This window comes from Hyperoodon ampullatus (assembly GCF_949752795.1).
Source record: "Hyperoodon ampullatus genome assembly, chromosome: 10".
Taxonomy (NCBI): Eukaryota; Metazoa; Chordata; class Mammalia; order Artiodactyla; family Ziphiidae; genus Hyperoodon; species Hyperoodon ampullatus.
In genome coordinates, this window is record NC_136923.1 from 89,103,607 (window position 1) to 89,121,948 (window position 18,342).

General features: G+C 40.3%; 1 protein-coding gene across 1 annotated transcript in view; it reads right to left on the reverse strand.

Annotated features, from left to right (window-relative positions):
• CDKAL1 (CDKAL1 threonylcarbamoyladenosine tRNA methylthiotransferase) overlaps positions 1–18,342 on the reverse strand; it is a gene marked incomplete at its 3' end in the record, with an annotated part of 656,191 nt that overhangs the window by 125,212 nt on the left and 512,637 nt on the right. The window contains exon 13 of the mRNA XM_079712248.1: positions 6,497–6,559. Coding sequence (XP_079568374.1) covers positions 6,497–6,559 — 63 coding nt within the window. The remainder of the gene's footprint in view (positions 1–6,496; positions 6,560–18,342) is intronic.

Genomic DNA, 18,342 nt, shown 5'->3' on the forward strand with positions numbered 1-18,342 from the left:
TGGAAGCAGCTGAACTATATCTGCCTCTTTGGTAACAATTATATGGTCACCTCGAGAGGGAAGCACAGATTTTACAACAGAAGAGCTTTTTAGTATGTCCATTATTTTGAGGCTGAGTTATTCAACCGACTTTAGAATGGAGTTCATGGAGCCAATGAAATGGGTTTAATATTTACTGAAGCGCTCACGTCCTTGTGTTTCAAGGCCATAACCGAGCATGTTTTTAGTATGACACATGTTAACATGACAATAAGGGAACTCAGACAGTTAGAAGCTAATCCAATTGTTCCTGGTATTTAGTGACATCCCGAAAATTACTTTTTAAACATTTTTTAGTCTTTGCCAGAGATGAGGAATGGAGGTAAGTGCACAAATGGCTTTGGCCAACCTGCTGTGGAGAACTGTTTTAAGCATGGCATAAACATGCCAAATCAATAACTTGTTTCGTTCTCTGCATGTGCCATGAAAATCTGGCTATCGTAGAGTGCCGGATCCATTAAAAACTGAATTTGCTGTTTCCAGACAGCAGATAGCTCAAAGCTCAACAGGGCCAGCAGGCGATAATCCAAGTCTGCATCTCCCTCCCTAAAGCACAACCCACAGCACTCTGCTGCTGCATGATGTTATTCAAAGCACAGGGGATGAGGAAGCTTTGACAGTATTGCAGCTGCCTGAGGATGGAGTCAAATGGCCATTATTCTTCAAACATAAAGAGCTGGATAAAGTAACTTTTATCTTAAATCACTAGACATATTTGATTAATGGAGAAATGTAAATCAATACATGATTTTCTGAAACGAAACCATCCCTTTTGCTTAGGTATGATATATGTATTTATGAAACTTGATGTCATAGAGACTACTAATCTCTTAAGGGAAGAAAGGTGGATGTATAACTGAAGACTTTTTCTGTCCCAAGACTTCTGAAATAGATTGGGCTTCTGCCCAAATGAAGCCGCAGAAAATATAATTTTACATTTTTTATTATATAGTTCATTGTGCACTAGGAGATAGGAATTCCTGCAAGTGGCTGTATTCACGACTGTTCTTAAGGTAGTCTTAGAAGGGTGGATAAGGGAAATACACATCAACTTTTTTTGTATACTTAATACTTCAGGTAAAATGCATTGTACTGGGCTTCCCTGGTGGCGCAGTGGTTGAGAGTCCGCCTGCCGATGCAGGGGACACGGATTCGTGCCCCGGTCCGGGAAGATCCCACATGCCGCGGAGCGGCTGAGCCCATGAGCCATGGCCGCTGAGCCTGCGTGTCCGGAGCGGGTGCTCCGCAATGGGAGAGGCCACAGCAGTGAGAAGCCCGCGTACCGAAAAAAAAAAAAAAAAAAAAAAAAAGCATTGTACTGATTCACTACTTACAAGTATTCACTCAAGTTATGCCTAGAGTAATCTTCAGGATAAAAATATCTTATAATTCTCAAAGGCTTTAATATTTTTACAGTATCTAATTATATGAATGAATAATTTGGGGGAAGACTGATTCTACCCTTCTCATCTTTTATGCTCACACATATTTTCTGTCCTTAACCCAATTACCAATACATGTTCAACCACTCTTTCACTATTTCTCTTTTATTAAACCACTCTCTATAGTAATACATACTTCATTTATCCAACCTTATTAAGAACCAGCTGTTCCTAAGAGAGTTTTCAAGATAAATGAAATTTATTCATAGTTATACACATCTCTACTATTTTTAAACAAAACATCTGTTTCTTGATACAATTTTGGTCCAATTATTTTATTCTGGGACTACAAAAATGAATTACAGGGATGTTTGGGTCCAAATGAAGTGGACTTGGGCAGCTGCACTTTTAGAGTCCCTCTGTTAGTGACTTAGAGCTTTTACAGCCTTGTCCTTGCCTTCACTTTGTATGCGGCCACTTCTTAATGGAGCTCTGACTTCTTGAAGCAATAACTACCCTCTTTTTAACTGCTGCTAGGGTTGACTGTGGTTTGAGAAGCCAGGCATCTATGTTTGTTAGAACTATTAAAAAAAAAAAAGGACTGTTTGTGGATGGAGAACTGAAGAAGTAGTGAGGCGGGGAGAGAGAATTAGATGATTTTGACAGTCTGGGCCTAGGCTGGCTTACTTTCAGGTTCCGGGCTGTGTTTTTGATGGCTAAGATTGCTACATAAAATCCCTCGGAGTGAGTGATTTTCTATCTATTCACATGCTAACTTATCAAGTGTATTCAAACACAGCTGTTTTTTTGGACAGGTGAGTTTATTTACAGTTCAAGTGATACATGTCTATGTGTATAGAAAAATCATTAAGAAAAATTGGTCACCAAAAAGACAAAGAAAAGTTTATTGCACCAACGCAGGAGCCATATAATAATGTTTCTACTTGTCCACTGATTTATGTACGAAATGTAGAACATTTTACAAATGTAGAAAATTATTAAAACAACAATAGTCACTAAAAGAAAATGAGAAGCCCACTTCACAAAATACAGAAACTGTAACAGTGACAACCTGTTAAAAACTCACTTTTAATGGTCAAGTATATATTAATTCATATAGATTATCTGTTTAAATAATCTCTGCCCCTTAAGTTCCATTAAGAGTTCTAATAAAAGAATAATGGAATCGGAACTTATTCAATTTTGCAGATGTTAAAAACCACTATAGATCTAAACAGAACTGTGTACTTTTTTCTTTCCAAGTATTTTCATATTTTATAGTAGCTTTTTACAATAGCAGATTATAAAAAACATCTGTGTTTAGCTAATAAACCTAGATTTCTCCAAACACATAATTCTGATAAAATCTAACAAGAAAGAAGGAAGGAAGGAAGGAAGGAAGGAAGGAAATAAGAAAGAGAGAGACATCTTTTATATGCATGGCAATATTTTCGTCAGGCCAAAGATAAAAAGCATATGCTGGGCTTCCCTGGTGGCACAGTGGTTGAGGGTCCGCCTGCTGATGCAGGGGATGCGGGTTCGTGCCCCGATCCGGGAAGATCCCACACGCCGCGGAGCGGTTGGGCCCATGAGCCATGGCCGCTGAGCCTGCGCTCCGCAACGGGAAAGGCCACAACAGTGAGAGGCCCGCGTACCGCAAAAAAAAAAAAAAAAGCATATGCTAATTTGCATACCTTTAATAAAAGTGTTCTAATTATAGCCTATTCTACTTACCTGTGACTTCTCCAAAGGAAAAATTCAACTCCAGGTTGACTGTCTGTGAAGTGGAAGACCTCTATCCCTATAATCTTCCTGGTAGCTAGTATGACGTGTTTTCAGAAATCCCAAGCTATGTTTATTATGTGTTTATTAAAATAACAGAGCAAAGAATATAATGTTCAAAATACAATCAGATTACCTGCTGCTTTGGAATCCCTTTACCAATGTTCCCTTTTATTAGGATAGATCAGTGGGAGTTAGGTTTGGTCAAGCCTTTCTGTGTAAGTTTGTGTTACGAGAACTCCCAAAAACAATTTTTTAAAAAATGGACATGGGACCAGAGATAACAATCCAAAACGAAATTCGTCCAGTCTCCAGCAAAATTTGTCTTAGAGTCTAAAAAAACAAATCAGGTATTTTTCTTAAGACTAATTTTGAATGCTCATTTTGCCCTAAGCTTTATTTGCTTTTTGCAACAGCACCTAAGAGAAAACAAACTGACCATTTACAACCTAAACAATGGCTTTACAGTATGATTAAGAAATGCACCTGGCTTCACTCAAACAACAAATTTGTTTAACCTGGTGACTTTCCTGTGTCTGGGGTCAGGCAGGAGCAGTGTTGGTTGGGGGGAAGGAAAGGAGAGCAAATACAACTGACTCACTGAGAACAAAACGGTGGTACTAACGCCCCTTTGTAATTACAACTGTTTTAACAGTTTCTTGTAGGCAAGGCTATCATTGAAGTGACCCACTATAATTTGGGATGAAGTCCCAGGAAATTATGCCAACTCTAGAACAGGAGCTGCATTTCTGAGTTTACTCAGTATAATGAACCCGCTGAAATGCTGAGTATTCCTTCTTTGGCACAAATTTACATCAAGGGAAAAATGAACAATTTAAAAGATTTAGCTAGAGAGGAAAAGAATACCACAACATTCGCTCCCAGGAGCAGACCATAGTTTATTTTACTTCTTGCATCATTTTTACTATGGAAAATTTCAATCATATAAAAAAATACACAGAGTAGAATGATGAACCCCTACAAACCAATAATTCAGTTTCAATAATCATCAACACATGGCCAACCTTATTTTACTGTGCCCTACCCACGTTCCTCCTTTGATCCTTTTTTAAAGCAAATCCCAGACAGCCTATATTTTATTTTATATAAGCTTTATATAAGCTTTTATTTATGACATATGTATATATTTAACCTGAAGATCACTCCAGAAATCTCATTGAGCATGAGATGTTTAAACCAACTTTAACCACATCTTACAAAACGTTTTACACTAACGTTTTTTCTGCCTAGAAAATGAATTTGTTCGAATATAATTGGGTAATTAAAAATGACAAAGTTAACTCAAATCACAACCTTCTATTATTTTATTTATGGGGAAACAAGGAACATTCTAATATTGAGAAAGCAGTGCACGTGACTCAAACCCTGCGATTCTAGTCTTTGTGGACACTGACCAACAAGAGACACAGTTAAAAGTAACACGATTAGATTTGCCTGGTTGGAGCTTAGAAAATCCGGAGGAGGCAGTAAGGGACAGGAGCCAGAAGGAAAACTCTCCCCTTTCCCTTTACTACACGTATAGAGTAAGACAGAACGCCCCCAGGCTGAACCTTGGGGGCTTCAAAACCCACTCATCAAGCAGTCCAGCTACTTCACAGTAATTTATTACCAATCTTAAAGCAAAGATCAAAAGGAACTCCATCTAGCATTTTATATTCAATTCCTCACTGCCTGATGACTAATTTGTAGAGGAATGAAGTCTTCACAAGGGAAGCCAAAATCATCTGAGGTGACTTTGATACAGTGCCACAAAGGATATGAAGAGGAAGCTGGGAGAAGCTGTGAATGGCGAAGTTCCATTAAGAGTTCTAATAAAAGAATAATGGAATTTCCCTTAACCGTGAATTAAAAAAATGTTCGAAGTGGGCAAAATTTAGACAAGTCAGGCAAAACCTTTGATTTGTCATAGCCTCTTATTGTTGCTGTTGTTAAATGTTAACTTCAGCCACTGTTGCATTTATGTTTATTGAGTGGCATCGTCTAAAAAAAAAATGCAACTTCCCCATCAGAAATCTGGCCAATCTCATTCCTTTCGCTCTTGTACTACTTATCAGCCCGCACCTTCCGCCTGCGCTGTCAGACACGCCTGGCTCGCTCAATCGCTTTCAAACAAATTGCCATATTCTGCAAAGTGACTGATTTAACTTGAAAAATGTAACTTGAAATGATAAAATTTTTAGTCTTGTATATCGCCGCGGTCACGTGGAATATAAACACCTCTTCTGACAAATTTCTGATGCTTAAGTCAACTGTTCACTATAGAAACACTAGAAGCTATTCAAATTCTTTCAACTTCTATGAACAACTGGCACAATTTTTTCCTCCTGAATCCAGACATTTCTGTATTCTCAAATGAGGAGAGTAGTTTTCACACTACTTATTTTGGCTAGTTAAAAAATCCCTACCACATGTCTCCTTGTAGATTCATAGATAAAGATTTAAGTTTATATTAGCATTTCAACTGTGCGAATGTTTTGCTTGCTTCTGAAATCACCTCGAATTAACAGATTTACTGGAACCTTATACGATATAGAAGTTTTGTACAAGTCTCAGAATACTTTAATGTATTTTCCCCCCCATGAAGATGTGGTGTTGAGCGTTTTCTTTAAAAAGTTATTTTTTTTTAAAGAGAACTTACCTTTTACAAATATATGGTGAAATACTTATAAGTGAAGAGATGTTTGAGAATTCTTCAAATACAGCAAGTGGAGAGTGTGGGTATAAATGAAACAAGACTGGACATGGGTCTATGAAGCTATAGGATGGGGATGCAGGGGTCATTACACTACTCGGTCTTCTGTGTAGCAAAACTCTCGGGAGTGAATATTTCAGTTATGATTCTCAGCACTGCTTTTTGTTAGGATTTTTATTTAGAAACGTAAGTTTCTGTCAGAAGCAATGGAGAACCAACAGTTGGCAGATAATATTTCAACTGTCTCTACCAATTCCAAAGCCAGGTTCGTCTACTACACTGTTTGGAAAGAAAAAAACCCACCAATCAAAAAACATCCCCAAATCTGTCTTTTCACAGTCTTTGAGATTTCAGTGATGATACGTAACTAGATTTTAATATGCATAAAATAGAATTAATTTAGTTCAGAAATACGGATCTTCTCTTTTCTTTACAAGAGATAAAGAGTTAAAAAATTAAAACTGAAATATAAACGTAATTGGTAACTGTAGTTCAAAATCACTATATACTGGTGAAAAGTGTGCTATACATTCAGAAGGACTTCTACTACCCAGGAACACGAATAACATTCTTCTCTTACCTTGTGATCATATGGATTGTAGGAATGAAATACTTGAGAAAGATCTTTTGTTCTTTGCTTTTTCTGTGGAAGAAAACACAAACATGTGAGTACGCCCGTGGCAAAAATATACACATTTGTATCTGTCTATCTGTATGTATTTAGGTATGTATGTATCTGCTTTACAACATTGTTTATTTAGAGATTCCTCTTTTGTGCAAGCTGAGGGGCTACACTGTCAACCTGGGACAAATGGATATAACCAGAAACCAAGGCCACTTGATGGCTATGCGGGTCACTGTCACAGACCAGTCAGGCAACCTCCTTCTAGAAGGTTCCATAATTAAAACTCTATTTATAATAAATGCAAAATTCAGAGACTAAAATGAAGAAGAAACTATGAAAAGAAAGAAAAGCATATTTAGGACACTTTCAATTTTGTTGCAATACCAACTTCAGTTACTCTGAGTTAGGCACTAGCACGCATCCATTTAAACAATATGACTACTTTAGGCTTCCTGGTCACAGCCTGGGTCTGTCTGCGGGAGCCTGCAGCTGTGAGGCTATCTTTGCTCTGTCACTGCTATATAGTGACATAGATATGCATATATGGCATTGTTATATATATGGTGTCTCACACACAGTAGGCCCTCAATAAATATTTGCTAAACTAATGAATAAATGAATATACCTGAGTTAGGCATAAAACTATTGTATCGGTAATGATGACATGTAAGTCTATTCCACAGTTATGAACAGAGAAGCCTGTCTTCACTTCCAATGATGCTGTCGTCATTAGAAGAAGCCGGGCTTCTCCACCTCCTGTTCCTCAGTGTCTGTGACAATGGAGAAGTGTGCGGTTCTCCTATGAGAGTCGACTCTAAGAACCAGCTTGTTTACTAATCCACTGGGATCTGTCCACGCCCCCCCCATAGCCACCATGAGCAATTCTGTGGATGGCTCCAGACCTTCTGTGCACATATCTTCACACACAATTGATTACTATTACTTCCAAAGAAAAGGAATCATTCCGTATACACTGTTCTGAAATTTGCTTTTTTCCTCTTCACGATTTATCCTTGCCAAACTTAAATGCTTATATATCCAGCTCTGCAATCCCTTAGATGGAGTTATGAAATCCAAAAACTTCTGAAATCTGAACTTCTTTCCTGAAATGCATTTCAGTTTATAAATATAATGATAATCTTTGCACAAATGTCTTTGCCAGCTTGAGTGTGTGTATTTTTTTTAAAGAAGATAAATTATGGAAGTCAGGTTGCAGGATCAAGTGGAATGCATGTTTATTACCTTGACAGAAACTGTCAAGCTGCCCCCTCCCCCAAACACTAGACCAGTGTGTCCCTCTCATCAAGAGTGAAAGAGAAGAAGGGATTGTGGCTTAGGTTGGAAATTCTAAATTTCTCTTTTTTGTTTAAAGGTGAGAACATTTTTAAATTTAGAAAATAGATAAGACATTTTAAAAACAGATACTGAACATCATCCCAGCTGCTGATTATAGAATTTATTTCTTGTATTTATTTTTTATACATCATAGAGTTAGCCCACTACCACATCTTAAAATTCTGTCATGAGAGTGGCCTGTTTGTCCTTAATGCTGCCCCCATCTTGTTCCAGGTTCTACTCTGATGTTGTTAATGCTTGCCTGGTACCCGTGTTTCCTAGGGAAGTGTTTCCTTCTTTAAACTCCAGCCTCCTCATGAGCACATCTGTCACACCTCCCCTACGCCACAGGTCTAGGCAGATCCCCGGCATAGGTTCTACATGACCTTGGGCAGCTACTTGGCTCAGCAGTCAGAGCTGATACGAATTAGGACATTGTGTTAGAGTCATTTGTATACACTCACAGTTTTCCCGAAGATTAGTTCCCTACTTCAGAACTGTCTTTGGAGCCACAATTCCAGTTAGCAGCCCTTCAACTCACTTGGCCTGTTTCCACCTTCTGACACCCACTAACAGTCATCTCTCCCTGCAGCTCAGCTAAAATTCCTACCTCCTCTGTCCAGCTCTGAGCTGTGCTTCTGACCACTGGGCTCAAATGTAATCTAACACTCCTTTCCTCTAGAGAGCAGAGATGTATCTCTAATAGTTTGGAAACAGTCCCCTGGCTCTATGAGCCCTGGAATCTGTTCTGAACAGGTCACTTGCCCGCCAAAGTTTTCATTAGCTTATATTTTTCTCTTTCCTTTCCACACACCCACTTAGTTGGTTTAACAGTTCTTGGCTTATACTTCAATCAGAAGAAAAATGACGGATATTAACACTTCCTTTGGTAAGAGACAATATAAAACACTGGGGAAATTTTTTTTCAGAAAGGAAATTATGCTTGAGAAGATAAAATAGGCAGCATATCAGTATTCAACTTAGGAGGTGTCCCAAGGACCAATCAGTCCCTAAAATGGTTGAGCTACCAGCTTGAGTTGGCAGGTGTATAAGGAATATTCAGAGGTTCTTTTATGTGACCTTTTTATGTGGGTTTGGATTTTATATCTTTATTTTTATTTATTTATTTATTTATTTGCAGTACACGGGCCTCTCACTGCTGTGGCCTCTCCCGTTGCGGAGCACAGGCTCCGGACACGCAGGCTCAGCGGCCATGGCTCAAGGGCCCAGCCGCTCCACGGCATGTGGAATCTTCCCGGACCGGGGAACAAACCCGTGTCCCCTGCATCGGCAGGCGGACTCTCAACCACTGCGCCACCAGGGAAGCCCTATATCTTTATTTTGATAGCTAAAATCTAAATATACCTTCTATTATTTTGGGAAGAAAGTAGGGTATAAATAAAAAGCAAATAACACTATTCAGACTAAGCCCCAAAAGAAGACAGTGAGGAAAGAATGCCCTTTTTTTCTGACAACAAATTTATTATATACAACTACAGTAAAGTCTTGGCTATGAATATTGAAGGTTATATGTTACTAGTCCAGTTAACTGAACACCATTGCTATTTTTCCTGTGAGGTCAGAGTCATATAGCCCAGAACTGTATCTTCTGGGATCCAGAATAGGGGCTGACAAATGATAGCCCCTGGGCCAATCCAGCCTATTGCCTGTTTTTGTAAATAAAATTGTACTGAAACACAGCCACTCTCATTTTCTTATGTATTATCTATGGCTGCTTTCATGCTACCAGAGCAGAAGTTGAGTGGTTGCAACAGAGACCCTAGAGTCCATAAATCCTAAAGTATTTACTATCCGGCCTTTTACGGAAAAAGTCAGCCATCTCTCACCTAGAATCTCTATCTCTGACCAAATGAACAACTAACTGTCCAGTAAAATTCCTTGTTTCTTCTGCTCACTGAATGAAGACAGCTCAAGAATCAACCCTAATGGATATCCTGACACATCAGGATGAACATATCAAGGAAAATAACAATTAGCTATCTTGCTGTCTTGTGTGTAGGATTTTGCCTTCTGAGCATTCTATATTCAGACAGAGAATGTTACAAGTTGTTTTCTAGAGCATGTTGAGATAGATGTAGGGCTTTTAGAGCCTTCTGTATTCACAATGTAACTGCGGATGGCAGAACCTCTGAGAAGAGACCCTTTACTAAGTTCAGGCACTAAAGCCAAGGAGAAGGTCTTGTGTATGAGTAACTAAAGCGCAGTCATTATTGCTAGTGAGCCAGTCCCTCACGTGCAGACAATGTTAACAATACGAAGCTACAAGACCTGGTGAGCCGTGCTGTCAGCACTTTTAACTGAAACGAAAAGCTGAGCCAAAAATGGAATAGTTAGGCAGTTTCCTATTGCATCATAGTGTGTGTCTAAATTACCTCCCACTTTTTCGCCTGTTAAAATAAACATCTCAGTCATGCAACCACCTGTTAATTCTCCAAGTGTTCAAAAAGTAAACGTGCCAAACAAGTTGTGTGATGAACTTGGAATGAGGGTGGCCAAAGGACAACGAGTATGGCAAACACCTCCCTGAGAACAGTACGAGGTGTCTTCAGGTCCACCTCGTCATTAATCTCAAGGTCCTGGCCACAGAGATGAGAGGATGGTAAAAAGTAACTACATGCCGAGTCCTGCAGTCTCTGTGGGTTGCAGCTGGGTTTAAAAGATGAGGCAGTGGGCTTCCCTGGTGGCGCAGTGGTTGAGAGTCCGCCTGCCGATGCAGGGGACACGGGTTCATGCCCCGGTCTGGGAAGATCCCACATGCCGCGGAGCGGCTGGGCCCGTGAGCCATGGCCATTGAGCCTGCGCGTCCGGAGCCTGTGCTCCGCAACGGGAGAGGCCACAACAGTGAGAGGCCCATGTAACGCAAAAAAAAAAAAAAAAAAAAAAAAAAAAAAAAGATGAGGCAGTACACAAATGTGGTAAAGTTTCTACATTTCTGACAAGCTGAACATCTGAAGGTCTCTATCCTATAGGCACTTCCTGCCTATAGGAATTTGAATTTCACTCTGCAAGGACAGAAAACACTGATGAACCCCTTTTATATCCATGTTTAAACTCCCTTTCAGACAAAACCAAACAAAATTAAAAGCCCCAAAGGAGTATTTTTAACAGTTCAGATTTCCAGATGAAGTAATTATTTCAATTTTTATCAAAGGTAACAAAAGAGCTCGGATCTGAAAGACATTCCACATGTGATGAGAACCTGTATTTTGAACGTGAAGTTACATAATCAACTGAGTTTTAACAGTATCCACCAATTTAACTTCTCCTGGTTCCTCAAACGAATTCAGTGTTTACTGTGCCCATTCGCTACTTGTAGATTAAAGTTTTCTCAAATAAAATAGTGTGATTATAAGGTAAAACTGTAATAACGCTATGAATGTCATTTCTACATATGGATTCTCAAAAATGATAAAACCTACAAGCTTTCAGAGAGTTCGATGTGCTTAAGGTATATTATAATAAAATATAAATGTTTCAACAAATCCTCATCCTACTTTGTGGTAAGGAGACAAAAGAGCAAGTCTGAGTTTCAATGTACTGACTTCCGACTTCTGGTTCCACGTGTAAGGAACTTGGAAATTACCACTCTGTCCTCACAAGTAATAAGCTGAAAAGACTGAAAAACCAGAAACTCAGGGAACACTACTGCCCTCCCCCGCCTGCCCCCCTCCACCTCCCTGCAACTGGAGAGACCAACAGGCAATCACCGGGAATGCAGCTTCCCAGGGCAGAGCGAATCCCTGTGGGAACCAGTGCTGGGGCAGGAAAACCGGAACTGTAATTGCTGGATTGTTGGAGGCCCGGTGCTAACAACTCTAAGAGCTAAGGACTCCAGTGGGATTCAGTAGTAGGGGCCCTCACAGTGTTGTGAGATTTACTAGCAGAAGCTCAATGAGGCTCCCACAGTAAATATCAGAGAAAATCCCCTTGGGCTTCCAGCAGAAGGAGAGGGAAAAGGAACCATTTTGAAATACACCCGTGCACTCTGTTTTTAACACGGTCTGCCCTCAGGAGAAACTAGCTAATCAAAGCTGAACCTGCTAGGGTATTATTACCGAAGCCTAACTGACCTGGGGAATGGAATACCCAACTCCAGCCCACCTAGCCATCCTATCCCACCTAAGAGGAGAGAAAAACACCGAGAAGTGCACAGTCCAGAGGCCTAGGCTAACTAAAAGACTGAGATGTAATCATAGGAATGTAGAATATTTCCCCACCTCTCACATCTTGCCACATTACTAAAGGCAGTTCCTTTTAAGCAGTACATCACATCCGACTATCAATAAAAATCACAAGGTATGCCAAAGGCAAAAAACACCCACAATTTGAAGAGATAGAGCAAAAATCACAACCAGACATGACAAAAATGTTAGAATTATCAAAAACAATTCTGATTAATACACTAAGGGCTCTAATGGATAAAGCAGACAGCAAGAACAAATGGACAATGTAAGCAGAGAGATGGAAATCCTAAGAAAGAACCAAAAGAAATGTTAGAGATCAAAAATAATATAACAGAAATGAAGAATGCCTTTATGGGTTTATTAATAGACTGAACATAGCTGAGGAAGGAATCTCTGAGCTAGAGGATAATACATCGCTAGAATCCTCGAAAACTACAAAGCAGAGAACAAAGACTGAAAGAAAAGAGAACAGAATATCCAAAGACTGTGGGATAACTAAAAAAGGTATGACATATGTGGTTATGGGACTACCAGGAGGAGAAGAAAGAGAGAAAAGAAAAGAAGAAATATTTGAAACAAGAATGACTGAGAATTTCCCCAAACTAAGGTCAGACACCAAACCACAGATCCAGGAAGCTCAGTGAACACCAAGCAGGACACATGCCAAGAAAACTACACCTTGGCATATAATTTTCAAATTATAGTAAATCAAAGATAAAGAAAAGAATCCTGAAAGAAGCCAGAGGGGGAAAAACACATTACCTATAGAGGAACAAAGGTAAGAGTTACATTTAACTTCTCCGTAGAAACCATGAAGGCAAGGAGAGAGTGGAGTGAAATATTTGAAGTGTTGAGAGAGAAAAAAAAATCCACCAACCTAGAATTCTGTTCCCTGCAAAATTATCTCTCAAAAATGAAGGAACAATGAAGACTTTTTCAGACGAAGAAAAACTGAGGAAATTTGCTGCCAGTAGACCTGCCTTGCAAGAAACGTTAAAAGGAGTTCTTTAGAGAAAAGGAAAATAATATATATCAGACATCTGAATCTACGTAAAGAAAGCAAGAGCACTGAGGAAGGAATAAGTGAAAGTGAAATAATTTTTATTTTTCTTATTCTTAATTGATCTAATAGATAACAGATAAAATAATAATAGCAACAATGTATTTGATTATGTATGCTTAAGTATATGTGAAATACATTACAGCAATGATACAAGGGATGGGAGGAAGGAATTAGGATTATTTTGTTATTACAAGGTATTCATACTACCTGTGAAGTTTTATCATCCTATGTAAAAGTGGATTTCTTTTACTTCGACTAGTTGTAAATGTATATTGCAAATTCTAGGGCAACCACTAAAATAAGTTGTTCTTTTTGTTTTTTTAAGTATAAATGATATGCTAAGAAAGGAGAGTTTCAACACACTTCTTTTTTCCTGCTCCCTTTCGGGCAGAGAGCCTAAGAAGCGGTTAACCGATTAAGTGGCAAGTCGCAGCAGTGAAGTCAGCGTGAGAGGAGGATAAGGAGCCAAGGAAACTCACCAACTGGATGATCAGGTTCTGAATAGCTGACCTTTGTGTCACGCAGGGGCAGTGAAGACAAGAGGCAATGATGGTGCCGTGGGGACTAGGAGACTGTGGCTCTAAATACATTCCAAGAGGCTGGAGTCAAAATTCCAGGTAATAAACGGCTAGAGATCAAGGACTGGTCAGTTACTACATGACAGGGAAAGGACAGGCATTCCACCTCAGGAACCGTATCCTGAGGCAAAAGGGTGGAAACAGCCAAGAGTTGCAAGATAATAACAAAGACTGAGAATCAAAAGCGTTGTTGGTGAAGACCTAGGAACTGGGAGAATCACAGTGAGGACTAAGGGCTAAGCAAAAAGCAGTAAGAGACACTGAAGTCAGGGATAAGAAATGAAGTAGCCAGGAAACCTTCAGAGGTAAGTGAAGGCCTTGACTCCCAAGGATGTGGTCTGAGGCTGAGGCAGGTCTGATGTTTACCTTGGGATCTTCTATTATACTTCCTGCAGGGGCAGGTTCCCCTCGTCAGCGTGTGGGCAATGTGGGGCCCATTAAACTCAGTCTGAAATGGGACAGCGTTTGGTTGAAGAGGGAAAATAGTACGGTGTACTGGGGAGGTCAGCTTTTGATAAAAGCAGAAAGAAAAGAACTGAGTCTATAGATAGATTATGCCATTTATACTGTAAGAAAGTAGGTCGAGTATAGGAATGCTGAGGCAGAGAAAAAAGACGTAGCTTTGTTGAATCAAAGGAATGGCTAAATGATTAGAGCACACAGTGCAAGAAATGTGACAAATGATCACATTTGAGCTGCAGAAAGAGCTCTGTTATGCTGTTAGAGATGGAGCATGGGAGCAAGGCTAGAGGCTGAAGACTGTGAGAAGAGGGTCCAGTGGTTCTGAAGAAATGACACCATCCCAAAGGCAGTGAGGCGTAAGGGGGGGAGGTGGGATGGGCATGAGAAAGAGCTGGGAGGCAGGACAGGCGGCACTTGGCCAGACAGCAGTACACGACAGGGGAGAACATCGGAGGACTCCACGATTTCTGACGCAGACAGCGAAGGGGAGAGAGGTGCCCTGTGCTGAGATAAGGAATCTAGACTGACAGGCAGGCGTGCGTGGTGAGGGGAGCGGGGAGGGAGTCCAGTTTTGAATACAGTGACATTTGGAGAGTTCATCTGAAGGAAGTTAGACATAAGTGTATGGTGCTAAGAAGAGAGATGTGGTGCTAATTATTAGAAAAATGCAAATCAAAACTAAAATGAGGTGCCACCTCACACTGGTCAGGATGGCCATCATTAAAAAGTCTACACATAACAAATGCTGGAGAGGGTGTGGAGAAAAGGGAACCCTCCTACACTGTTGGTGGGAATGTAAGTAGCTGTTGGTACAGCCACTATGGAGAACAGTATGGAGGTCCTTAAAAACTAAAAATAGAGTTGCTATATGATCCAGCAATCCCACTCCTGGGCATATATCCAGACAAAACTATAATTCAAAAAGATACATGCACCTCTATGTTGATAGCAGCACTATTTACAATAACCAGGACATGGAAACAATCTAAATGTCCATCAACAGATAAATGAATAAGGAAGATGTGGTACATATATACAATGGTATGCTACTCAGCCATAAAAAAAACCCCAAAATAATGCCATTTGCAGCAATACGGATGGACCTAGAGTTTATCATACTAAGTGAAGAAAGTCAGAAAGAGAAAGACAAATACCACATAATATCACTTATATGTGGAATCTAAAATATGACAAAACGGAACTTATCTACAAAACAGAAACAGACTCGCAGACCTAGAGAACAGACTTGTGGTTGCCAAGGGGGAGGGATAGACTTGAAGTTTGGGATTAGCAGATGCAAACGATTATATGTAGGATGGATAAACAACAAGGTCCTACTGTATAGCACAGGGAACTATATTCAACATCCTGTGATAAACCATAATGGAAAAGAATATAAAAAAAGAATATGTATATACATATGTACTGTATAACTGAATCACTTTGCTGTACAGCAGAAATTAACACAAAATTATAAATCAATTATATTTCAATTTAAAAAGAAGAAGAGAGATTTGGGGGTCATGAGCCTACTGGTGTAATTTAAAGTAGGAGAGGGGATATGATCGCACAGGGAATATAAGGACACAAGAGGATTAAGGTTAAAATCCCAGCAAATGATACCTCTCTGACTACTGGGCCGGGCATCTGCTTTGGATTTCATATGTAAAATGAAGGAGTTGGATTAGGCCAGTGGTTTTCAACCCTGGTTGCAGGTTAGAATCACTGGGGAGCCTCTAAAGTATACGCACGCTCTAGTCCTAATCCCTAGTGATGCTGATTTCACTGGCATGGTGGGACCTACACAAGTGTATTACTTAAAAGTTCTTGAGTTTTCCAATGAGCAGCCAAAGTTGAGAACCACTAGCCAAGATGATCCGTAAGGTCTCTTCCAACTGTTAACGTCTGTTCTTCTCTATCAGTTCCACACTGTCTTTCAGCTGTTGCCATCCTGGGTTGTGAATTCTATCAGGCATTCCCATTCTTATGCCTATAGCTTAGCCTTATTTCCTGACCTCTTCCTTTACTTAAAAATGGACTCTATGGGGCTTCCCTGGTGGCGCAGTGGTTGAGAGTCCGCCTGCCGATGCAGGGGACGCAGGTTCGTGCCCCGGTCCAGGAAGATCCCACATGCCGTGGAGCGGCTGGCCCGTGGGCCATGGCTGCTGAGCCTGCGCGTCCGGAGCCTGTGCTCCGCAACGGGAGAGGCCACAACAGTGAGAGGCCCACGTACTGCATTAAAAAAAAAAAAAGGACTCTATGCAGGAATTCCTCTGGGGCACACTGAGGCTTTGGCTGCAGAGAACAGGCTGCTCTTACATATTTAGTTCCCTATGTGGTGGGAGCTTTTTTAAAAAAAGTGGAAAGCTAATTTAATAAATCTGAACCTTTATTTTGTTATCAATGTATAAAACATCAGAGGCTTAATTAAAAGCACTTGACATTATCAGCGCTCAATCACAACCTCACTTTTATATTGTAGGTTTTTGGCTGGTGTCCCTAAGATGATGAGAATCACTCAAGATCATTGAGAAGAAGGAAAAACAAGTCCCTGAAATTTAAACAGTCGACCCCCAAATTTAGAAATCAATTAAAAAAGTCAGTGATGTGAAATATGTTTGGTGATCAAAAATACCCCAGGGGCCTCCCTGGTGGCGCAGTGGTTGAGAGTCCGCCTGCCGATGCAGGGGATACGGGTTCGTGCCCCGGTCTGGGAGGATCCCATATGCCGCGGAGCGGCTGGGCCCGTGAGCCATGGCTGCTGAGCCTGCGCGTCCGGAGCCTGTGCTCCGCAACGGGAGAGGCCACGACAGTGAGAGGCCCGCGTACCACAAAAAAAAAAAAAAAAAAAAAAAAAAAAATACCCCAAAATACTCAGGGAGACACACAAACTTCAAAATATCATCTTCTTTTCCTTTATATGGTACATATATATAATACTTCTGTGTTCTATGAGAAACAACTCTATTGTGAGGATGGTAGGAAAAATAAAAATAAAGCTTTATTTATTTTTTCACCTCTCACTTTCCAGTAAGATCTGCAAGATAACAGACGTGACAATGAACGCTGCTGGCTGTATTCCTAAATTTCCTTCTCTCCCTCCTGTTACAGCAAATTCAAGGAGAGTTACCATGTTCTTTAGTCTCTCCAATCTTCACGGTGGGGGGCCCAGTATAACCTCCATTCTTGCAAGACACTGAAACAGCAGACTTCTGAGAGGGGAAGTTAGAAAACGGGTAAGTGAATTTGTTCACCCGACTGTAATGGTGTTCAAATAAAATAACCAGGCCAACGTGGAAATGTAGCACTGATTTTAAAGCACAGCAGTGTCGGTGGGAAACTTTTCCCTGGCCTTAAGGTTTCTAAAGTAACCTCAGTGGAATGAAGGTGCAATAATCAGCCTCTCGTTTTGGTAGCACGGGAGGTGGAGGAGAAGTGGCACCATTTATCCTGGCAGATCCTCAACTAAGCAACAAATGCTGGAAGAAAATGCAAAGAGGGAATTCTGCATTAATGCAGTGGTACCCAATAAAATAAAAGGTAAGTAGCCATATCTCCTTATATCAAGCTCACTTTACTTTCTAAAGAGAACATTTGTTTGCAAGGAAAGGTCATTCTTTGAAAACAAAGGCATGGCTGGCACCTAAAGAAGGAGACTTAACCAGTTTGTGGTGCTACGTGTTGCCGAAACGAAAAGCCATTATAAGCAGTTGGAAAAGAAACAGCCTTTCAATGTAAAACAAAACCCTGCAAAAAGACAAAGTCAAAGGGAGCTAAGCACTACACACCACACACAATGGTTCCTTCCAAGATCCTCTGTACAGTAACTTCTAGGTGCTCAAAAGTAGCACATGAGAACATGAGTTGCTATAAATATCAATTCAGTATCACTTATCTTCACTCTGCCCTTCCAACGAACCGCAAAAGAGACTTAACTTGACCTCTTATCTGGATTACTGTAGTCATATTTTCTTTCCTGGACTACCTGAGCCCAATTTTCACCCTCTAAGTCAAGAACTGGCAAAATAGGGTCTGTGGGCCAAATATGACTTGCTGCTTAGTTTTGTGCAGTCTGCAGTTTGTTTTTACATTTTCAAATGGCGGGGAAAAAAAATCCACAGAACGAGAATACTGGTTACTTGTGAAAATTATATGAAA